The 25,682-nt window shown below is 42.6% G+C and overlaps 1 protein-coding gene across 1 annotated transcript in view; it reads right to left on the bottom strand.

Moving 5' to 3' along the window:
* Window positions 1–25,682, bottom strand: part of ITSN1 (intersectin 1) — a 179,014-nt gene that overhangs the window by 79,988 nt on the left and 73,344 nt on the right. The window contains 7 exon segments of the mRNA XM_038766277.1: window positions 2,514–2,641; window positions 13,162–13,301; window positions 14,130–14,217; window positions 19,306–19,446; window positions 19,898–20,047; window positions 22,283–22,545; window positions 23,617–23,732. Of these exon segments, the coding sequence (XP_038622205.1) occupies window positions 2,514–2,641; window positions 13,162–13,301; window positions 14,130–14,217; window positions 19,306–19,446; window positions 19,898–20,047; window positions 22,283–22,545; window positions 23,617–23,732 (1,026 nt within the window).

The raw sequence follows: 25,682 nt of genomic DNA on the forward strand, positions 1-25,682 counted from the left end.
GACTGAATGAATGAACGAGGGAACGAACAGCGGGGCAAAGCAATCACAAAAAGCAAGCAATTGATAGTATTTGCTGAGCAACTACTGTGTGCAGAACACTCAACCAAGCGACTGGTAGGATCCAAAGGAGTTAAAAGACACCAACCCGGTCCTCGAGGAATTTACAAACAAGGAATCCAAGGCAATATGCTGCTCCTTTATGTCCCAGATGGTAAGGCCCGAGGGGAACTCAATCTCCTAACTGGGTGGATTGATTCCCTTTAAACCTTAAACAGCCGACTCAAGAGCTCTGAGTTCTAATGCTGTCTGAACTGAGGGTTTATCTCTGCAATGTGAGGTGCCAGGAGAGCAAGAATCTTGCATAATTTCCTCACTTACTGTGCTAAACAAAAACTAACTTAAAGAACGGAGTTCTGACCCACTTTAGAAGACTGCTGAAAGAAAGGGAGCAAGACACTTTTCAATTTGAAAGGAACAGATCTTTAACTGCAAAAGGAAAGGAAAAATGTAGGGGCAGGATTTAGATGGCACAATAGACCATTGTATTATTATTAGATGCAGCCTGGTTTTTAGCAACTGAAAGTTCAGGCCACACTGAAATTCTCAGTAAATGCAGCAGTCAATTCAATCTGAGACCAGAGAATAATGATGGCTTTATTTAATCTGGAGTTCAGAGAGTGGGAAAGCCTAAAGTTATTTTCTCCTTTATTACCAAAACATTCTTCTTGTTGAAGGTAATTGCCAAATGGGCATAAGAAAAAAGAAATACTTATGCTAAACATTTCCCAAACTTTAGGCATGTCCAACTTCCACTTGGAGTTTTACAACAGACTTTTTTTACAGTCTCCTAGTCAGGCAGATATAATTTTATGTCACAAGATTTTTGTTCAGAAAAAATTATGGCTAGAAGACTCTTATGGCAGAAGTGGGAAACATATATATTAAAACTGTGGCTTCACAAACGCCCAGACATTTTAATTCAGGATACTCACAGCCCTTATTTTAATTGTACAGATGGCTTCCCTACATGATGCAAGTCCTTAGAGGCGAATCAGTTGTGGAGGTAAATCTACTAATAAATGAAAGAAAACAAAATCCCCCCAAACCTTTTTACCCCATGCAATGCCCAAATAAACCTTGCTTAAGACCTTTCCTTACTGTGCTTTTCAGGGATGGGAAAGGTCAGCTCAGTAGTTCACAGAGCTCTTACTATAGAAAAGAATAAAGTAAATACTTTGAATGAATACAAGTAGTAATAGTTGCATTTACTGAGCACCTACTTGGTGCTGTGCACTGTATTAGGTGCTAGGGAAGTACAGAACAAAGGAGTAACACTTTCACAGTGCACTCTAACGGGTGAGATAAACAAATGTATTTACAACTTGAGTGGCAAAAATATAAAATTGACTATATAATGTATATGTATATAAGTAATATATATGTAATGTATATGTGTATAATGGTTATGACTGGTTATCTCCAATTGGGGTAAACAGTTCATTAGGAATTAAGGAAAAGGAGGGGAGGCAGCTTTTATAAGTCTGAGGGGGAGATGAGAAAAATTCCAATTCCCCAATACTCCCGATTCATAGTCAGGTATTCAACTACAACACATCTCACCATATAGAATGAATTTCTCTTACTGTCTCAACTGAGGTCCAAAGAAGCCAAGTGACTAAAGTTAATTTCTTCCTCTCAAGCCTCCCATCCTCCTGTTTAACAAGGAAGCACCACTCCCCACTCTGATATGCCCTGAGATATTAGACTTAATACTTATTTCAAAGGTGGAGCAAAAATTGCAGAACAAGTACCCTGCTGATTGGAATTAGGTCTAAAACGACACTTTCTGCACTTTATCTTTACTCAGAAATGGACTCCAAGTGGAGAGTAATGTGGCACGCATTTGGTTTGTAAATAAATAAATAGATAAAAAGTGTGTGGGGGTTGGGGGGACACCTATTTGCACTCTAAGCAGCAGTGGCAATTTTCCCCCTTTTCTATTCAACTTAACATTTGGTGCAGGGAAAAAAAGTGGCGGGGGGCGGAGGGGGGAGAGAAGAGCTTGTGAATGGTGTGACATGATGTGTCAATCCCGCTGTAGAAGCACTCTTTGCCGAAACCCTTGCCCAGGCCCTTTGATTCATTCCCAGGTCTCCTGAGCCGCACTCTTATTAAAAAGCTGTGAACTGGAAACGTATTTTGATTATTGGGATGCAAATGAGCACCCCGACCGCCCCAATTTCCTTGTATAATTCCCAAATCTACATAGCAGAGCTATTGGAAAGCCCTGGAAATCAATGTAAAACTCTGGAGGTGCTTGGGTGGGGTGTGTACAAACACACACACACACACACACACAGATACACAAACACACACACACTCACACGCAGTTCTAAAGGAAAGACTGAAGGAACTCTCTTTCTGACGCTGTGATTATTTCCAGAGACAAGGAGAAAGGAATAAACCCATTGATCCACTTTCAGGCCAGACTGAAATACACCGAGCCCACTTACCTTTGGACGTCTTCTTTCTGCTTCTCTAATTCTACTGTCTTTTTCTCTTGCTCTTTCTGTTTCAATCTTTCAGCTTCTAAATTCTTTTGTTTCTGGAGCTGCTGCTTGTTATGGATTTCTCTTAGCTCCTACAAGCAATCGATATACATTTGCCGTGTTATAGGGCAGTAGGGAATATGACCGCTCAACAGGCAAGATTTCCTATGGGGAAAAGGCTAGTTTAAGTGAGAGAGGACAGTACTAAAATTTGAAAACTGTTAACTCTGAAAGCTAATGTCAGTGCTATTCCGATGCGATTGTTGTCCATAAGCTGCTTCAAGTGAGATGCTACTGAGTTAAAGGAACAAACACTAGCTCGCTCGCCATTTGTTTTCTAAAAACAACTGCCAGGGTCCTACCTAAGCTACAGGGGTTCAGAAAACAACAGTGGCTCATGAAAGCTTAACTGAAGCTAGGGCATTGAACACCGCAGTGGGGGGAAACTCAAGTGAGCACTTGGTTGAAGTAGAGGTGATTATTAAGTATCAACAGTCCACTCAGGGCAATAGTCTGTGATAACTCTCATTGGCTTAAAAATACTACACATTTTTTCTTAGAGAGAATCCATTGTTCTGACTAAGTTACTTCCTTTATCCAATTCCTCGAGAGGCCCCATAGCATCATGCCAGAAAACCCCTTCTGATTTCACATTTTTGGACTGTTCCCTTCACTCTAAACAAGGAAACCACTTCATCCCTTCAATCATATTTATTGGGTGCTTACAGTGCAAGGCACTGCAGTAAGCGCTTGGGAGAGTACAATGGCGTAGTGGAGGAGAGCTGGGAGTCAGAAGGTCATGGGTTTCCAAACTTCTCCAGGGCTAAGTATTAGTTGTACTACTACTACTACTAATAATAATGGTATTTATTAAGCGCTTACTATGTGTGAAGCACTGTTCTAAGCACTGGGGAGGCTACAAGGTGTTCGGGTTGTCCCATGGGGGGCTCACAGTTTTAATCCCCATTTTACAGATGAGGTAACTGAGGCACAGAGAAGTGAAGTGACTTGCCCAAAGGCACAGAGAAGTGAAGTGACTTGCCCAAAGTCACACAGCTGACAGTTGGCAGAGTCAGGATTTGAACCCATGACCTCTGACTCCAAAGCCCATGCTCTTTACACTGAGCCACGCTGCTTCTCGTATACTTCTCGTATACTAAGCACTTAGTACAGTGTTCTACACACAGTAAGCGCTCAATAAATACGACTGAATGAAATGAAAGTATACTTCTATTTACTTAGCACTTACAGGGTGCAGAACATTGTACTGGGAGAAAAATACAGTTGGGAATTAGACACAGTCTCTTTTTTCAGGTAGGAGGAGGGGGCGGGCGTGTGGCTCACCATCTACCAATGAAGAGAACCAGGAAAGAATACAATCTCTGAAGAAATGATATAGATGATATATCAATTTGCAACTTCCAGGGCCAATCACGATGGGAGAGTTAGATACTGAAAAAATGGTACGACAAGGTGCACGTAGCGGTATTGAATGGTCTATTGTCCCAACGAAGACATGTGGATCAAGCACAGGTTTGTCACGGTTAGAACGATATGATGATGGGGAGAAGGCGTTCGTTACAGCCACGGACTACATCCATAAGCTCTACACATGATCTTTTAGGGCTACAAATGCACTATGACAAGAAGTCCTATGCACAACCACGTCCTCAACAATTTAACTTTGGTTTTAACATCACTTCCACTCTGGTTTCGTTCCCATCAAGACGACGGAAGAAAAGGAGAATTTGTCAAGCCAAGTGAATCTGAGCTGAAGTCAAATCACGGGCAAGTTAGAAGCAAACAAAACAAGGAATTGTGGAAAAAAAAAAACGCTCAAGGAAGAGGCTGGAGAAACTTAATACAGTCAGAAATTTTACACCCAGAGCATCTTGGAAGAATTATGTGCATTTGTGCTGACACAGCCTTTTAAATTACAGGTCTAGTTCATTTGTTCTTTTTCACTGAAAACATTTATAATCTCCAGGTTAAATTTTCTGGCACCATACATCAGCGAACACAATCTGCTGCAGTTTTAGGATGAATCTGTCACTAACACTAGGCTACGAGAACTGAAGCACTAAGTGCTATTTTCATGGATATGAGAGACTGCGGAAGTCACGGGAAGAAGAAAAGGTTTTTAGGCATTCCGTCCTAATGCCAACTTCACGTTCCTTTTCTGTGCTGTGCCGTGTTGGGATTTAGGACTTACATTAGGCAGACGTCAAAATAAACACCGATGTGTGGTTTCTGTTCCTTCGGCTAGCTTTAAAGTAAATCAAGTAAGGCGTGCAACAAGAGGTGGTGGGTTAAAAATGGAATTTTAATGACTGCCATTATCCAGCCACAACAAAGTAACACTGAAAGGCCTATCAGCAGTCTGAAGGAAGGCATATGGCCTATTATCCTTCCACATGAACTACATTTTCTTGATCCTATCAATTAAAAAATGTAAAACGGAGCCCTTCTTTAATTTCTCCCTCATTTTCTATTCTGGCTCAGTGACACGTTCAATCACATTGTTTGGTGTTTCAATGGCATTCTTCTCACTGACAGTTCTCTCATTTTAGGCATCTGGGGGAAGTCCAAGAACTACTAAACCAATTTAGTGACATTAAACGCTTCTGTTAACCAGGAGGAAAAAAAGCCAAAACAAACCAGAAATGGAGACAGTAGCAAAAGCAAGTTCGATCACACTATCTCAGCTTCTCACCATGCTAATCTACATCACAGTCACATTTCCAAGCCTACTAAACCAATGAGTATCTTGCCAGAATAGATCCTCTGAATCGTTACTATTTGTAAAAAAAATGTAAAAAATGCCGTAACGAATGGGAGATTGTTTAGAACCAGATCTGACTACCTCATTTGTTAAACTCTCTCTCGGAATTTAATTATTTTCTACCCAGTATCACGAGTTGCCTTTCATGATGGTAACAACAGTAATAATGATGGTATTTGTTAAGCGCTCACTTGTGCCAATCACTGTTCTAAGCCCTGGGGTAAAAACAAGGTTATCAGGCTGTCCCAGGTGGAGCTCACAGTCTTAATCCCTGCATTAAAGATGAGGTAACGAGGCACAGAGAAGTGAAGTGACTTGCCCAAAGTCACACAGCTGATAAGTGGTGGAGCCGGGATCAGAACCCACGACTTCTGAATCCCAAGCCTGGGCTCTTTCCATTAAGCCACACTCCTTCTCATGATTGTAAGCTCATTATGGGCAGGGAACGTGCCTGCTAATTCTGTCGTAGTGTACAGTGTTCCGCACATAAGATGCACTCAATAATTACGACTGATTGACACTCAAAGATGACATTGCTGAGGGGGAAATTAAGGGTATTTTCCCCTCTAACCTACTATATATGCATACCACTCACTTCTAGCCCAGATAGATGGCTAATAATGATGCTGTCCTGAGTACAGGTTTTCCTGACTTTGTAAGTTCCATTTTAGGAAGGTGATACGTACTCCTCTGGGCAAACTAAGTAATAAATTGGGCATTGTCTTCCGATTGCTTCCCTAACAAAACACATTATTCAACCTCGAGAATGTTTCATTCAGACACACCCTTCAGGGTAGATTCTAGCTGTGCTTAACTCCCTTTTAACTGTCACTGTATTTGATGAAGAGGAACTATGAAAGAGGCACTGTTTCTTTCCAGGATGAGAATAATAGCCTAATAAAATGCCAAGAGAATAAAAGCATTAATATTTCTATAGCCAATAAGCAACTTAGATGGCTCTATTGGAAGCATTTCATCTAAAAGGCATTCGCAATGCAACAAGCATTGGCAATTGAATTACATTTGACTCCTGAATAGAGAAAAATCAAATTTCCCCCACAAACCCAGTAATACCCTTCCCTTCCTCCCTACCAAAACTGAGGCATCACACCATTTCCAGAGCATTAAGATATGCAAAGAGAAAAATCCAAGACAGTCTTATTTTTTCCTCCCGAAAAAACTGGCAACACCCCAGATTCTTGTACTCCATAATTTGTTCAGAAACACTTGAACAAGGCTAGTTACTAAGGTTAGTGTTTAGATTAGTGCTCATGCAGAGAAGGTGCATTAAATAATAATAACTGTGGTATTTGTTAAGCGCTTACTACGTACCACGCACTGTACCAAGCGCTGGGGTAGATATAAGCAAATCGGGTTGGGCGCAGTCCCTGCCCAACACGGGGCTCGAAGACCAGAAGAGGTATCCAAATTACTCATATTTTATGCACAATCTCTTTTCTTTCTTAGCAGTTCTGAGGCACGAATCATTACCGCTCGATAATATTCACGATGGAATTGATTCAGCACAGCACTAAGCGGTGGAGAAGATAATCTGAACACACACAGACCCTATTCCACACCGAGATACCCGTCTCAGAGGGGAGGAAAACAGTTTTTTTTTTTCCTCTCCATTTTACAGATTAGGAATCAGGCACAAGAAGTCAAGTCACTTGCCCAAGGTCACATGGAAGGCAAGTGTCAGAGTCAGAATTTGAACCCAGACCTCCTGACTCCCGTGCTCTTTCCACTAGGCATCGCTGCCTTTTAAAAACTTTCAGACCTTTGCAGAAGTCAAGAGTTAATTATTGGAGCATTTGTTTTTTGCTGCTGAGTGAAATTCGGCAAACTAAAGGATATAGTTCTGTTACTTCTACAAAATTGTATCTGGGAAGGAGAAGCTAAAATGGGCTAATAGGTCCTAAAAAATAAGTGAACTTATTTTTGCTGACTGCCTACTGCTAATATCGAAACTCTTCATTACAAATTTATCATAAATTATGTCCCACTGGTTTGGTTGTTACATTCTATGGCTAATGGACTAATAAGGTCCTAAAAAATAAGTTAACTGATTTTTGCTGATTGTCTACTGCTAATATCGAAACTCTTCATTACAAATTTATCATACATTATGTCCCACTGGTTTGGCTGTTACATTCCATGCTGCACGTTAGTAGTGTATTTGAGACGATTGTGACTTAAAAATAATAATTACGGTATTTATTAAGCACTTACTATGTGCGAGGCACGTTAGTAGTATATTTGAGACAAATGTGGCTTAAAAATAATAATTACAGTATTTATTAAGCACTATGTGTGAGGCACTGTACTAAGCACTGGGGAGGATTCAAGCAAATTGTGTTGGATAGAGTTCCTCTTTTGCAATAATACTCAGTAGCTCACTTCTGATTGATATCACCAGGGCATTTCTCCAGGTATTGAAGGGTTTGTTAATCATTAGGGATAGGATAATCACAGACACCAACAAGAGCTCAAGTTAGTTAGCAAGTGAAGTCTCTCTGCCAAAGCCCCGTAAAATAGGTCACAGAAAGCCCCTAAAACTGATGGTTACTTACAGTTGTTTATATCCTGAATATAACTACTTGGCTAAACTGAGGAGTAAAAGACTTACAACACACTCTATGAGCTTTCTAAATTCATTCCGATCCCTTTCATATTAGCTGTGATAATGCAAAAAGCTTAGGGGATACGCTAATAGATCCAATGAAGGATTGGGATGGCTCACACTTTAATGGAACAAAAAAAAAAAATCCTTACACTATAGAATCTAAAAATATTGGCTTCATAAACTGTGCCTGAATTATCAGAGAGAATGAACTCAACAGACATTTCATTTCTCACTGAGCAGTATGCACTCGAGTCATCCTTGTGGATGTGCATTAAAATGATTATGAAGAATCCTAGAAGTGAATATTAAAATAATATCTTATTAGACAATGCCTTCCCATTAAACAGGGAATCCCTGGAGAGGACTTGCTGAATGGCAGATTTTTTTTTATCCTCGTGATATAGTTCTCCAATTCTAAGGAACCAAAATATCATTCCCCACCCCCACCCTCGGTTTACCGTGATTATTCCATGCTAAACTCACCACACAGCATTCTATAAGCATTTCACATGTAGGAAGTTATAAACAGGGAGGAAAATAGGTTTCTGTTATTTTCTTTTGATAGTTTTTCTTTAAGTCACTGATTTAATGACTAAAGTGAGAAGCAGTGTGGCTTAATGGAAAGAGCCCGGGCTTGGGAGTCAGAGGTCGTGGGTTCTAATCCTGGCTCTGCCATGTGTCTGCTGTGTGACTCTGGGCAAGTCACTTCACTTCTCTGGGCCCCAGTTCCCTCATCTGTAAAATGGGGATTAAGACTGTGAGCCCCACGTGGGACAACCTGATTAGCTTGTATCTACCCCAGCACTTAGAACAGTGCTTGGCATATAGCAAGCACTTAAATACCATCATTATTATTATTATTATTTAATAATTAAACCTCCGATTTGTTAAATGGTAATAATATATATGTATTTTTCCAGAGAAAGGGATACACTATAAAGAAACCCAACCAAGTGGGATAGAACCAAATGCATAATTTCTGACACCTATTTGGTGCCCAGGAAGAAACACTCAAAAACACAAACCAAAACCGTTTTCTTCTTGGACTGCACAATGATAAGTTTCCAAAATCACAAGTTCACTGAGTGGGAGTCAAAGTAAATTTTTCATTCTCAAATGTAAAACAGTCATTCCCTCTCAGAGTCGCCCGGTACACCACGACTAGGCGGAGACTGACGGCGACTCTACATTTTTCACACACAACATGACGTCACCTAGCCTCTTTCGGCAACCGGTCCGTTACATGTGGCACGCTCCGCGAAGCTTCTCCGTACGACTTTGGTGCCTCTGGCTTCATACTGCGGTGCAGGTGTCATAATTCAAGGGCTGAGGTTTCCAGGTTTTAAATATCAGCGTGCCAAGTGAGGCACTTAAAAATAACTACTGCCATCAATAGCCAACAAGCTGCAGTGCCATTGCTCAGTGAGTTCAAGTCGCCGTCACTATCTGAAACCCGCCAATACTCGAATTCAAAGTCTGTATTATTTGTAATATCTGAGGGAAAACACATACATTCAGAGTGTCTGGGTGTTGCGGAGGTTTTATTCTCCAAAAAGGCATTTTTCCTTCAATGACTATCCCCCCAAATTTAAGAGGATTTGTTTTACATTTATACTAGCAATGTTTGGAGTGACTCTACACCGTAAGCTCTTGGTGGGCAGAGAAATGTGTCTACTAACTCTGTTGAACTGTCCTCCCTCAAATGCTTAGTAGAGTGCTCTTTACACAGTAAGGGTTTAAGAAATACGTCTGCCTGACTGAAGCTTTTTAAGTTTCTCCTTGCTCTGCAGAGTGATAAACCCAGTTGAGCATTCAATAATCATAAATTTACAATGCCGGAGGTGGGAAGCATAATCTAAGCAGAGGATTTTAACTTCTGCATGGAGCACATATTGCAGGCAGAAATTATGGCCAATTCATTTGGATCATCTAAAACACAAGCGACATCAGACGTGAAATAAAGATTCGTGGACTCAGACTTGTGCCAAATCTCAAGAGGCATGGTTACTATACATTTCAATGTGGAAAAATATTATATTTACGAGGTAGGCAAAACAACAGGGAGACCACAGTATAAGAGAAATTATTAGGAATTTGGATGCAGCAAAACAAGCACTATATATCAAAAGGCACACCCCCAAATCCCTTCTACACTTCTCAAAAATCAGAGTGAGGAATCAAACACAAGGGAAAAGTGAAAAGCAGCATGACTTTTCTCTCATCCCCCTATTAAGCTTTATTCATTGTATCAATTAGGATCCCTCCTTTTCCTTCTGAATATGGTGGCAAACTAACAAAAAGGGCAAATTACTGCTATCTTCTAATTAGTTCTTTTGCAGTTTCACACAAGGACAAGGGAAAGGAATAAGAATGAGGGAAAGAGAGAACAGTTGAGTCTAAGTTTCCTTAAGACCCTGATAAAAGCACTGGGATCTATGAATTCAGAGGATGCTAGCTTGAATGTCTCAAAATCCTGGGCTATTGAGGAACAGGATAGTGGAATCACTACCCTGTAAGCTCCCTGAGGGCAAGCACCATATATGTCTCCTTATTTTATTGTACCTCCCAAAGCACTTAGTACTGTGTTTTGTGCTTTTGGTGATCAATAAAAACGGCTGATGGGAACCACAAATAAATACTTACACTATGTCCACATATTGTTTCACTTTTTAAAAAATCAGCGTGGCCTAGAAATGTATTGCGACTATGAAATTTTGGAAAGGATGACCATTTTTCTCAAAAAAGAATTAAATCAAAGAATCCCTGGAGGGATGAATCCAAACACTGAATTCCATTAACTTCTTGAGGAGGTTTACCTTGTTTTTCCTTGGTGGTGTTCCAGACTGCCCAATATACAGCTCTGCATAAAATGCAAGATCAATAAATAATGTGTGCCTTAACAGGCTACAGTCTCAGATTGTGGGAGACAACAAAAATCACCCTTATGTACCGTTCTGAAAATGACCCTTCTCTTCCCTGGCACACCCCTAAATTCCTTCTCCACTTCTCAAAAATCACGGTGAGGAATCAAATGCAAGGGAAAAGCGAGAAGCAGCATGACCTAGTGGAGAAAGCACTGGTCTTCTATGGAAAAAATGGAAAGCTCCCTAAAGTGACTGATTTTTTTTTTTCTGATAAATCACAGAGGCTGTCAAGAGAGAAAGAATTGCTTGCTACTACAGAGGAAACAGATTAGTTCCTTATCAGGAAAACAGAGTCTGAAAAACAAAAGCACGCAAATTAAAAGTTATTATAAGAAACAAAAGAAAAAAAAGGCAGAGTGTAGCCTGAGGGAAAAGTCTGTGAGCCTGCTTGTCACCTTTTGAAAACATTGGGACAGTTCAAGCCCCACATCGATTTCACCCTGGGCCCCAGCCGGGCATGGGTTATGAAATTCTACTTACGGCCTCATTTCCCAAACTCAGACCTTCCAGTTTCCTGAGCAAAGCGGCCAGAAAAACCTGTATCAAGATCAGTGGGCGAGCTGGACTGGGGCCTGGCCTTATCAATTCATATTTCAAGATCACACTGCAAATCTTCTCTTCAACTCGTAGACAAATAGTAGCAAAATAACTTTAGCAATAAAAGGACTTAGTGAGATCACGTGGTACTGTGTTGTCAGTGTTTCAAGAGAGGTACAGGAATTTCAGTTAAAAAGGCAATCACTTCAACCCATGCATATTGTCTACTGTAAACACATGGAGACATCTGTGTGCTTGTCTCTACATCTTTCTAAGTACACAAGCGGCTATGAAATGAGCAAAGCTGGCTAGTATCGAGAAGCAGTGTGGCTCAGTGGAAAGATCACGGGCTTGGGAGTCAGAGGTCACGGGTTCTAATCCCGGCTCTGCCATTTGTCAGCTGGGTGACTTTGGGCAAGTCACTTAACTTCTCTGTGCCTTCATTACCTCCTCTGTAAAATGGGGATTAAGACCGTGAGCCCCACATGGGACAACCTGATTACCTTGTATCCCCGGCGCTTAGAACAGTGCTTGGCACATAGTAAGCAGTTAATAAATACCATCATTATTATTATTATTATTATTAATATTGCTCTTTCAATCTTCTTGCTGGAGAATTCCCAATTCAGGAAGTGTGTGACCTGCATTGTGGCCTACTGTTCCCAGGGGACTGAGCCAAGACCTTCGACTAAGATCATCGGACAAGAGTTTGGACTAGAAATTCAAAACATAAAGGGCATCCAAACTTGAGATCTGCATTCTAATTTTTTTCACTTTTGAAAAAGATATCCCAAGGGCATTAACGAACAGCATCCTAGTGCACCGATTCCTATCTTTATAAAAGAATGAAGGCTTGTTGTTTTGTGACCAGTCCACTCAGGAAAAAAAAAAATTGCTGGCAATAAAAATGGTCTTCCTGATTACCTCCATGAATGAAGTACAATAAAGTAATGGAGGTTGGGCTGAGGGTATTCAAGTTCAATATTTACATTCTCTTTGTAAAGCTAAATTGTGTTTTCAAATTCTCAGTAATACAAAGCCAGTTAACAGTTAAAGAATTAAGAGAATGCCAATATTCAGAAAGGGTCATTAGATAATCCATGCAGAACACAGACTTTTCTCCTCCGTTAGCTTTTGTGGCTTCTCTGGTTCTCCTTGGGTTAATACACCAAACTACACCATTTTCACAACTGAGAAGGAACAATAACACAGAAGGACAAGATGAAAATCCCAAGGAACGGAACAAACATCTACACCAGGAATGAGCAGGACAAGGTGAGGTGGCGGAAAAATGATTTTTCTAGAAAAGCTAACAAATTTGAATGGTCTTCTTGGGAGGGGAAAAAAAGGATATGGACCTGGAGCAGTCCGATTTTCCAGATGTAGAGTCAGTCTACTTGACAAGGGGAGAAACAAGTGGAGCAAGCGTGCGTGTGTATATGAGAGAAAGAGAATTTGGTTCGGATTACTGGTACAAGACATCCGAACCCACTTGCCAATTTGGCTTTATCCTCCTGTTGTCCTTCACACTCTCTCTCTCTCTCTTTTTCAAATAAAAACGGAGAGGAATGCAGTTTGGAATTTACAGACCTCTTGGAGAAAGACTTTGGCCTTTTAAAATGTGGACAAATCATCACACTAATACATTTTTCTGCCCGGGGTTAAAATACCACCCAGTCATCTGGGCCAGGGAGAGAACTAAAAAAGGAACACATTCTGGACACACACAAACCCAACAGTTACCTTCAGTTGATTGTTGAAAATATCAATCTCCTGCAACTTGGATCTGGTTTCTTTCTCGACTTCATCCAGTTGGTCTCGAAGCTGCTGACGGGCTACCTCTTTTGCTTCTAAAGCTCTCTTCAGGGTGAGAAGTGAATCTCCTGTTTCAAAGAGCATATTGTGATGATGGGAACAGCCTTTACTATGACAATCAATAACAGCGCAAATGTCTGCCTTTTACTTTTAGTAATAATAATAATAATAATAATGATGGCATTTCTTAAGCGCTTACTATGTGCAAAGCACTGTTCTAAGCGCTGGGGGGATACAAGGTGATCAGGTTGTCTCACATGGGGCTCACAGTCTTAATCCCCATTTTACAGATGAGGTAACTGAGGCTCATAGATGTTAAACCAATCAATCAATCAATCAATCAATCGTATTTATTGAGCACTTACTGTGTGCAGAGCACTGTACTAAGCGCTTGGAAAGTCCAAGTTGGCAACATCTAGAGACAGTCCCTACCCAACAGTGGGATCACAGTCTAAAAGGGGGGAGACAGAGAACAAAACCAAACATACTAACAAAATAAAATAAATAGAATAGATATGTACAAGTAAAATAAATAGAGTAATAAATATGTACAAACATATATACATATATACAGGTGCTGTGGGGAAGGGAAGGAGGTAAGACGGGGGGATGGAGAGGGGGACTTGCCCCTTAAGTGACTTGCCCAAGGTCACACAGCAGACATGTGGTGGAGCCGGGATTCAAACCCATGACCTCTGACTCCAAAGCCCGTGCTCTTTCCACTGAGTCATGCTGCTTCTCAATAGTAGCAGTTGTAACAGTAGTAGCAATAGTATTCAGTAAGCGCTTACTGTGTGCGGAGCACCAAAATAAATGCTGGGAAAGAATACGCGGGGTGGGGGAAAAGAAACAGACAATCCCAAGAGAATGCAAACTTCAAAAAAGAAAATACCTACTGTGCAAACTGTTTTGCTGAACTTGCTTTAGCTGATCATTGAGTAACTGCTTTTCGGGTATCAACCTTCCAAGCATCTGCTGAGACTCCTGGGGTTGGGGAAGAGAGAATGCAATAAGTAAAATGACAACAGACAGGAGCAAATTTCAAGGAACACACGGTGTCCAACCCGAATTCCTTGTATCCACCCCAGCACTTAGTACAGTGCACGGCACGTAGTAAGCGCTCAACGAACACCACTGTTATTACCACAGTTATCTTTCCTCCTGACCTCATTTACTCCAACAGATAAAATTACCCAGTTCCTTTTTGGGGTTAGCCCTAGCAGCAGAAGCTGTATTCATTTCCGATCGAAGGGGGTCCTGCTTTTTGCCAGAAAGTTAACTCCAAAGAGCCAGTTGCGTTATATTGGAATATGGATGAGACAGCTGTAACTCCCCCCATGCTGTGTTTGTTTCTGATGACTTAAAGGCGGTCCATATTTGACCCCAAAATGAACTCAAAGAGCTGCAGGAAGTGATGGCAGAAATAAAAGCGGAATCGGTCAACGCAATTCAAACGCTGAATGTATGAAGTCTTTTGTACGCCAATTTAAATAGCACACTCATTCGAGACAAACTCAATCTTTCTTAAATGAATCAATCAATGGTTGAGCGTCTTTGAGCGTATATTGCGAGCAGAGAACTGTACTAAGGGCTTGGCAGAGTACAATACTCGAGCTGGTGAAAATGATCCCTGCCTTTGCAGTATTCACTTTGGAACGGAATCATTTTATGACCCCCAAAGTGCCTTTTAAAACTATAAATAGAGTGGCAAATATGGGTCCCATTTAATAGCAGAACGGCTAATTAGGAGAGCAAGTTTTCCTCCTCCTCCTAACCAAAAACCACTGTACGCAGTACAGTCTTAAAAGGTTTTTCCTAATAATCCCTAAAATACTGTTACACTCCATCATTTCATGAAACAAAGCACAGTCTACGTATGTCTGGAGTGCCTAAATCTGTTTTTATTTCTTTAGCTGAGCAGAACAGATTGTTATCTCTTCCTCTGAACTCCATTCGAGGTTCAAGGCCAGACCTTAGTAAGCAATCTCATCTCTGAACGGGGAAGTTATAATGTATCATTCGTCAGAAAAGTTCAGCTGGCCTGGTTGAAATGGCACCTAGCCCTAAATCCTCCGGGCTACTGATCTTGAGAAAACAATCCAAGAAAAACGTGACATTTTTCCAAGAAAAATAGACTTGGCTCTGCAATACGTATACTTTGAATAACATAATTCTGGTGACCAGTGGATACGAAAGCTACTGATAAGCAGTTTAATCTCATATATTTAACAATATTAAATATTGTGCCACATCACCTCCAGGAGGCCTTCTCAGATTAAGTCCTCTTTTCCCCCTACTCCCTTTAACTCTGTGTCGCCTACGTATTTGGATTGGTAACACAGAGAAGCAGCGAGGCTTAGTGGAAAGAGCCCGGGCTTGGGAGTCAGAGGTCGTGGGTTCTTATCCCACCTCTGCCACTTGTCAGCTGTGTGACCTTGGGCAAGTTACTTAACTTCTCTGGGCCTCAGTTACCTCATCTATAAAATGGGGATGAAGACTGTGAGCCCCACGTGGGACAACCTGATTACTTTGTATCTCCCCCAGCGCTTAGAACAGTGCTGGGCACATAGGAAGCGCTTAACAAATACCAAAATTATTATTACTATTGTTATTTAAGCATTTGATATTCACTCCAAACTCAGTCCCACAGCACTTATGTACATATCTTTTTTTTACGGTATTTGTTAAGAGCTTACTATGTATCAGGCACCGTTCTAAGCACGGGGGCAGATAAAAGTTAATCAGTTTGGATACAGTTCATGTCCCACATAGGGCTCAAAATCTTAATCTCCATTTTAATAATAATAATAATAATGATGGCATTTGTTAAGCACTTACTATGTGCAAAGCACTGTTCTAAGCACTGGGGGGATACAAAGTGATCAGGTTGTGAGCCTGGTTGAAAGTGATCAGGTTGTCCCACGTGGGGCTCACAGTCTTAATCCCCATTTTACAGATGAGGTAACTGAGGCTCAGAGAATAATAATAATAATAATAACAATAATAATGGCATTTATTAAGTGCTTACTATGTGCAAGGCACTGTTCTAAGTGCTGGGGAGGTTACAAGGTGATCGGGCTGTCCCACGGGGGGCGCACAGTCTTAATCCCCATTTTACAGATGAGGGAACTGAGGCACAGAGAAGTTAAGTGACTTGCCCAAGGTCACACAGCAGACACGTGGCGGAGCCAGGATTCAAACCCACTACCTCTGACTCCAAAGCCCGGGCTCTTTCCGCTGAGCCACGCTGCTTGTCGCTTCTCTCATTTTAGAGATGAGATGACGGAGGCACAGAGAAGTGAAGTGACTTGCCTAGTGTCGAACAGCAGACAGGTTGCAGAGGCACGATTAGAACTCAGGCCCACGCTCTATCCACGAGGCCACACTGCTTCTCCCGGCTCCAAAAGAATCATATAGTTTATTTATATTAATGTCAGCCTCCCTTTGTAGTCTATAAATTCCTTACCTGTGGGGACTGTGTCTATTAACTCTGTGGTATCGTATGCTCCTCAGCACTTAATACGGTCATCTGTACCCAGCAAGCATTCAATAAATGCCTTTGATTGACTGACTGAATATTAAACCTTGAATAATTTAGCAGAGGTACAGAAACATAACAGAGTTGCCCTTGGAGATACTCACACACTATGAGGTGAAATCATCTTAAGGCCATTTGAGTTCATTTCAACTTAGAACAGTGCTCAGCGCTTAGAACAGTGCTTTGCACATAGTAAGCGCTTAATAAATACCATTATTATTATTATTATTTCAAGGCAGAGAAACCGAGAGGCTCTATTTCAACGCACAATCTCCATTTTACTCATTTAATAAGGGACCATTTAATAGAAAGGGTAAATCCATTTCACGTATACAGTCATTCAAAACCAGTTGCTTCGTTCGACTGCGGCTCCCTGACAACTGGAACTGTTTGTGATCAGTGAACACAGAGAAGCAGCGTGGCTCAGTGGAAAGAGCCCGGACTTTGGAGTCAGAGGCCATGGGTTCAAATCCCGGCTCCGCCAACTGTCAGCTGTGTGACTTCGGGCAAGTCGCTTAACTTCTCTGGGCCTCAGTGACCTCATCTGTAAAGTGGGGATTAAGACTGTGAGCCCACCATGGGACAATCTGATCACCTTGTAAGCTCCCCAGTGCTTAGGACAGTGCTTTGCACATAGTAAGCGCTTAATAAATGCCATCACTATTATTATTCTCAGAAGCTAAAATTCCTAGAGTTTCTTCTTTGGCCAATGTTGTTGATCTGTTGGGGGGTTGGGGTGTCTAGCACTGCAACTGTCCACTTAAGTATGAAAGCTTTTAGACTGTGAGCCCACTGTTGGGTAGGGACTGTCTCTATATGTTGCCAACTTGTACTTCCCAAGCGCTTAGTACAGTGCTCTGCACACAGTAAGCGCTCAATAAATACGATTGACTGAATGAAAGCTTGAATGCATTTAGTTCTGCTAAACTAAAAGGGGTAACAATTCTCTTGTTCACTATAATATACCACTTGGTACGGTGCTCTGCACACAGTAAGCACTCAATAAATACTACTGAATGAATGAATGAATGAATGAATGAATGAATATAGTCCCAAGTGAGTCCTATGAGAAACTAGAAACGCCTCGGTCGTAAGAGGCTGTTTGCGAGACAGACGAAGTACCCACAAAGCTGTGACCAGAAAGCGCAGGAATGGAGCTCTCGAGCTCTCTCGGACACTTAAATGAATAAGTGCGTAAGAATGCTAAGAAAATAGTGAATTAAATAATGATGATTTTGAGACAACGGGGCGTTCAACTGTATAAACACTGCTACAACCTACACATCAGGCAAAAACTCCTCACTCTCGGCTTCAAGGCTGTCCATCACCTCATCCCCTCCTACCTCACCTCCCTTCTCTCCTTCTACAGCCCAGCCCGCACCCTCTGCTCCTCTGCCGCTAATCTCCTCACCGTACCTCGCTCTCGCCTGTCCCGCCATCGACCCCCGGCCCACGTCATCCCCCGGGCCTGGAATGCCCTCCCTCTGCCCATCCGCCAAGCTCGCTCTCCTCCTCCCTTCAAGGCCCTACTGAGAGCTCACCTCCTCCAGGAGGCCTTCCCACACTCAGCCCCCTTCTTCCTCTCCCCCTCCTCCCCCTCTCCATTCCACCTTATCTCCTTCCCTTCCCCACAGCACCTGTATATATGTATATATGTTTGTACTTATTCATTACTCTATTTATTTTACTTGTACATATCTATTCTATTTATTTTATTAATATGTTTTGTTTTGTTCTCCGTCTCCCCCTTCTAGACTGTGAGCCCACTATTGGGTAGGGACTGTCTCTATATGTTGCCAACTTGGATTTCCCAAGCGCTTAGTACAGTGCTCTGCACACAGTAAGCGCTCAATAAATACGATTGATTGATTGATTGAATGAGAATTTCCCTTAACCCAGAAGCGTGTGAAGTCAGCAAATCCTACCTATTGAGGTTTTTGACACTACTGTGCCAAACCACGAGTGGTGGGGCAGGAGCGGGAGGGAGGACTGGGGCTGGAACATGGGCAGGGAGTGGAAGGGTCCCCTCTGAGACCCACAGCCACAGAATGGCCTCAATTTGCAGTTCTGTGCCTCACTGAGAAGCAGCGTGGCTCAGTGGGAACAGCCCGGGCTTGGGAGCCAGAGGTCATGGGTTCTAATCCCGGCTCTGCCACTTATCACCTGTGTGACCTTGGACAAGTCACTTAATTTCTCTGTGCCTCCGATACCTCATCTGGAAAAGGGGGATTAAGACGGTGAGCCCCACGTGGGACAACCTGATCACCTTGTATCCCCCCCAGCGCTTAGAACAGTGCTTCGCACATAGTAAGTGCTTAACAAATGCCATCATTATTATTATTATTATTGTCCCCAGATACCCCGCAGTGCTTCTAACACCTTGGTAGAGGATGGATTGACAGCAGAGAATGCCGGAAAGGCTGGACTGATGCCATGAATCTGTGCGATAGATTGAAAACATTTAGTGATCAGAGAGCCCAGACCATGGGGAAGGCAACGGCGTTTTAAAGCTCAGAAAAGGTCACAATTCTCACCTGCAATTGCTGCTGCAAATGGGTGATTTCCGCAATTCTCAGCTCTCTAGATTTGTTGGTGCTTTCGATCTCTTGCCTTTGCGTGGATAATCTACACCTGATATCCTGAAGTTTTCCTTCCAGTTGATGCTTTTTGTCGTTCTTCAAATGAAAGAGCAAGACACTGGAGTTACTATGAGAGGTGAGCAAAGCCCTTGAAATTTCTAAAAGCCACGCTGTCATAAACTTTAATGTGGAAACTCAAAATTTTGGAATGTACCCCGATTTTCTCATCATCAATATTTATCAGGAGCACAATACTCCTGCTTGGGAGCACACTGTAAAAGTAGAAAACAGGGGCAGGAATAAATAATACCTGTAACTGATGAAAATGAAAGGAAATAAAAAATGAACAAATAAATGGAATAATCAGACATACGCATGCAGAGTACGAGTGATGGGATGATACGACCAAGGAAAGATGGAGATAGGTCCTTTCTCGCTATGGTTTCTGTCCTCTCTAAAATAACCGAGTTGTGTTCAATTTGGATATAAGAATTATTTTACTAATCTGTAACGTTCGGGACAACAGAGACTTTCTTTTTTTACTTACTAGAGCTTCCAACTCAAATTCTAAAGTCTTTTTCTTTGCCTTCAGGACAACTATATCTTCTTGTTCTTTGTTTCTCTGATTCAGGAGCTCTTGCCGTCGATTTCGTTCCCACTCTAGCTGGCGTTGCCTTTCAAGTTCTCTTTTTGCAGCCTGTTGTGTGAAAAATAGACTGGTTACCCATGAAGCCATTGCACTGCACTGATTCCCTTCTCGCAGCTGGACAAGACTTTTTAACTCAGATGGAAATATTTTCACAGAGGTGATCGCCCCCACAGCCCTTATATTAATAACAATAATAATAATAATGATGGCATTTGTTAAGTGCTTACTATGTGCAAAGCACTGTTCTAAGGGCTGTGGGGGATACAAGATGATCAGGTTGTCCCACATGGGGCTCACAGTCTTCATCCCCATTTTCCAGATGAGGTAACTGAGGCCTAGAGAAGTGACTTGCCCAAAGCCACACAGCTGACAAGTGGCGGAGCCGGGATTAGAACCCGTGACCTCTGGCTCCCAAGCCCTGCTGCTTCCTTATGTACCTATCCATAATTTACTCATTCATTCATTCAATTGTATTTATTGAGCGCTTAATGTGTGCAGAGCACTGTACTAAGCTCTCCAGGCCTTCCCAGACTGAGCCCCTTCCTTCCTCTCCCCCTCGTCCCCCTCTCCATCCCCCCATCTTACCTCCTTCCCTTCCCCACAGCACCTGTATATATGTATATGTGTTTGTATATATTTATTACTCTATTTATTTATTTATTTGACTTGTACATATCTATTCTATTTATTTTATTTTGTTAGTATGTTTGGTTTTGTTCTCTGTCTCCCCCTTTTAGACTGTGAGCCCATTGTTGGGTAGGGACTGTCTCTATATGTTGCCAACTTGTCCTTCCCAAGCAATTAGTACAGTGCTCTGCACACAGTAAGCGCTCAATAAATACGATTGATTGATTGATACAAGTTGACAACATATAGAGACGGTCCCCACCCAACAGCGGGCTCACAGTCTAGAAGACTCATTCTAATATGACTCACATTAATGGCGGTATTCCCCCTCCTAAACTCTGAGTTCCCCATGGGCAGGGGACACGTCTACGAACTCTGTTATATTGTACTCTCCCAAGTGTTCAGTACAGCGTTCTGCACATTGACTGAATTCATTCAATCATACTTACTGGACGCTTGTTGTGTCTGAATCTCATCGTCCCTCAGACTGATATTTGAATCCCTTGAGAATTCACAGGATTATCTCCACACCAATGTTTACTCAGTAAACCACACACAGAGGTGATGAGGGTTCCACAACACTCTGACACATTTCAGTTTTTCTCTTCGTGCCCCCGGCTCAAGGAGTGTGGGAAAAGCAGTGTGACGGAAGCATCTTGGCTTAAGTGGAAAGAGCCCGGGCTTGGGAGCAGAGGTCTTGGGGTCTAATCCCGGCTCCGCCGCTTGTTGGAGGCCTTTCCAGACTGAGCCCCCTCCTTCCTCTCCCCCTCCTCTCCCTCCGCCTTACCTCCTTCCCTTCCCCACAGCACCTGTATAGATGTATATATGTTTGTTCGCATTTATTACTCTATTTATTTATTCTACTTGTACATATCTATTCTATTTATTTTACTTTGTTAATATGTTTTGTTTTGTTCTCTGTCTCCCCCTTCTAGACTGTGAGCCCACTGTTGGGTAGGGACTGTCTCAACATGTTGCCAACTTGGACTTCCCAAGCGCTTAGTACAGTGCTCTGCACACAGGAAGCGCTCAATAAATACGACTGATTGATTGATTGCCAGCTGTGTGACTTTGGGCAAGTCACTTCACTTCTCTGGACCCCAGTTACCTCTCATCTGTTATTTATTTATTTATTTATCTTACTTGTACATATCTATTCTATTTATTTTATTTTGTTAGTATGTTTGGTTTCGTTCTCTGTCTCCCCCTTTCAGACTGTGAGCCCGCTGTTGGGTAGGGACTGTCTCTATATGTTGCCAACTTGGACTTCCCAAGCGCTTAGTCCAGTGCTCTGCACACAGTAAGCGCTCAATAAATACGATTGATGATGATGATGATGACAATGGCTGTCCCACGTAGGGCTCACGGTCTTAATCCCCACTGTACAGATGAGAGGTAACTGGGGTCCAGAGAATTGAAGTGATTTGCCCGAAGTCACACAGCCGACGAAGTGGTGGATTAAGACTGTGAGCCCCACGGGGGACAACCTGAGTACCTTGTCTCTACCGCAGCCCTTAGAACAGTGCTTGGCACATAGAAAGCGTTTAACAAATACCCTTATTATTATCCTATTCTCTGGGCCTCAGTCACCTCGTCTGTAAAATGGAGATTGAGACCGTGAGCTCCACATGGGACAGCCTCCTTCTAGTTATTTACCTCCCGTCTTTCGATTTCTTTCCTCCTCTCCTCTTCCCTCTGGCGCTCCAGTTCGCGCTGCTTTTCCAGTTGCTTTTCCAGCTCCAGCTGGCGTTTCCGCTCCTGCTCCTGGCGCTCTCGTTCTTTCCTTTCCTGCTCGGCCCTCTCCAGCTGCGCCAAGCGCTCCTGCTCTTTCCGCTGCTGTTCCAGGAGGGCCTGTCTCCGCTTTTCCAGCTCCAGGTTTCCCCGCTCGAAGTTCTCCCGTTTTTTATCTTCAAATGTCACTTGAGAGCAACGGAACGGGGAGGTTGAAAATTCAGTCTGTCTTGCTTGTATTTAAAAAGTAGAAATGCGTAACTCTGTGAACTACTAAATAGGTCACCGGAGCCGGGGTTTGAACCCATGACCTCTGACTCCAAAGCCCGGGCTCTTTCCACTGAGCCACGCTGCGATTTGTTCCCACAGAAAGTACACATAACCCACAGATGGTATGCAAATATTAATGGAGTAAATCGATAAAAAAAAAATCACATTCTCCCCAACCGCTACTGACTCTACTCTCAGGGAATGCAATGAAATTTGAACAGGCAACACAATGTTTTAGGTATCTGATCAGGCCAAATGCTCAGAGGGAGCTTCCCATCTCTGACCAAGTGAGCAAAAGGAAGATCTGCAAAGGAAGTGTCCCTTATTTTAATATCTACTGCCATTTCGTCAGTAAGGATTCAGCAATATTAGCATTTTTTAAAACTGGTTAGAAGAATAGCCACCAATCGAAGAAGTTGCAGATGTATTCTGAACTGCATTTCCCCCTAGGCTATAGGCTCCTCATGGGCAGGTATTGTGCATACCCACTTCTACAGTGCTCAGTCCACAACGAGCGCTCAATAAATACCAATGATGCATAGCTCGGCTTCATTTTTCATAAACGCGAGGCCACGTAATTACGCAACGTTAGTTACAAATACCCATTTATTTCCAAATCCTAGCATTTATTGGATTCATTCTTTTTGTGATATTTCAGTCACCTACAACCCAGTAAATGCTCAGTGAATTCTACTGAGCGACCTACGTGAAGAGAGGGACGCTAAAAGATACAATTCACAGCAAAATGATACGGCTGTATTTCTAGATTACGTTCATGCCCAACCTTAATCTCTCCTGTTCTCCCTGGCCCCTACAGCGTGAGAAACAGGCCCTTTTCTGGTCTACTCTGTCAGCACAGAAAAAAAATTCACATATTCAGTTTGTGGCTTCTCCCCGCACTCAAAATACAGTTTCTCAGAAAATACAAGGTAATGTAGAATACAGGATCATGGAAATACTGAAGACTTTTCAAATCATGTGCCGCTTACCTGGTAATTTCTTTTCCAGCTGCTGCTGCTCTTCTTCTAACACTGGTTCCTCTGGTAACCTCTGATCTACAGACCCTGAGCTCATAACGGAAAGGCCACTGCCGGAGCGAACTCTCCTGCAGGTATGAAAACAATGAGATGATTACAGAAGTCACGTTTTTGTCACCCGGTCAGCCGGGGGATAAATCGAGCAGATTTGAAATGGAAGGTTGGTCTGTGAATGGGGAAAGGCTTGAGCGATGTGTGGGACACTAGGGATGACTGGGTCTACTCCAATAACCTAATAAATCAATCAATCGTATTTATTGAGCGCTTACTGTGTGCAGAGCACTGTACTAAGCACTTGGGAAGTCCAAGTTGGCAACATACAGAGACGGTCCCTACCCAACAGTGGGCTATTCCAGCACCGAGCCCAGAGTACAGCTTGACAAATCGATTACCGTCTCCAGATGTTGCCAAAACTTGTACTTCCCAAGCGCTTGGTACAGTGCTCCACACACAGTAAGCGCTCAATAAATACGACTGAATGAATGAACGAATGAATTACTAGAGAAGCAGTGTGGGTTACCAGATAGGCCTGGGAGACAGAAGAACCTGGGTTCTAGTCCCGGCTCCACCACTTGTCTGCTGTGTGACCCTGGGCAAGCCCCTTCACTTCTCTGTGCTGCCGTTACCTCATCTGTAAAATGGGGATTAGGATTCTGAGCCCCTTGTGGGATGGAGACTGCGTCCAACCTGATTAGCCTATATAATAATAATGGCATTTATTAAGCGCTTACTATGTGCAAAGCACTGTTCTATCAACCGCAGCACGGAGTAAGTGCTTACCAAATACCATCAGTATTAAATGGCAGGATTATAAGTACGGTATTCATTCATTCATTCAGTTGTCTTTATTGAGTGCTTACTGTGTGCAGAGCACTGTACTAAGCGCTTGGGAAGTACAATCAATCGTATTTATTGAGCGCTTACTGTGTGCGGAGCACTGTACTAAGTGCTCGGGAAGTACAAGTTGGCAACATACAGAGACGGTCCCTACCCAACAACGGGCTCACAGTCTAAAGGTATCTTACTTGGAAGTGCAGAGTCCAAGTCGGGTAGGGACCGTCTCTATATGTTGCCAACTTGTACTTCCAAAGCGCTTAGTACAGTGCTCTGCACACAATAAGCACTCAATAAATGATTGAATGAATGAATGAGTCTGGGTGAGATGGAAGATGAGACCGACATGTAGCTAAGTGAGGAAACAGTTGGAGAGCTTTCAAGCCAAGTGAGGAGTGTTTGGGTTTTTGTGAGATGAAATCAGGAGGGACTGGGGGTTTGGGAAGAAGGAAAAGATGTATTCTGAATGCCATAGGACCTCTAGCAAATGAAGATGGGAGTGGCTTGAGACGGGGCTGCGAAAGATTCTGTTACAGTCATCCAGTTGGGAGGTGATGAGGGGTTGAAAAGAAGAAGCAAAGTTGACCCCTGGGGAAGTCTCTATTATATCAGAAATAGCTGTGTGACTTTGGGCAAGTCACTTAACTTCTCAGGGCCTCAGTTACCTCATCTGTAAAATGGGGATTAAGACTGTGAGCCCCACGTGGGACAACCTGATCACCTTGTATCCTCCCCAGCGCTTAGAACAGTGCTTTGCACATAGTAAGCGCTTAAAAAATGCCATCATTATTATTTTATTATTGTCTCATTGACAGAGGTCAATGAGAACTGGAAAGGAAGAAAGAGGGGGGACCAGCGGCTTCAAGAGGAGCTTAAGTATCTGGAATTGGTGGTGGGGGCCAGAGGCCAGGAATAATAAAATAATAATGATGGCATTTTTTAAGCGCTTACTACGTGCAAAGCACTGTTCTAAGCGCTGGGGAGGATACAAGGTGATCAGGTTGTCCCACGTGGGGCTCACAGTCTTAATCCCCATTTTACAGATGAGGTAACTGAGGCCCTGAGAAGTTAAGTGACTTGCCCAAAGTCACACAGCTAAGTGGCGGAGCCGGGATTAGAACCCATGACCTCTGACTCCCAAGCCCGGGCTCTTTCCACTGAGCCAGTGTTATGCAGACCAAGAG

The sequence above is a fragment of the Tachyglossus aculeatus genome, chromosome 24 (genome assembly GCF_015852505.1).
Source record: "Tachyglossus aculeatus isolate mTacAcu1 chromosome 24, mTacAcu1.pri, whole genome shotgun sequence".
Classification (NCBI taxonomy): Eukaryota; Metazoa; Chordata; class Mammalia; order Monotremata; family Tachyglossidae; genus Tachyglossus; species Tachyglossus aculeatus.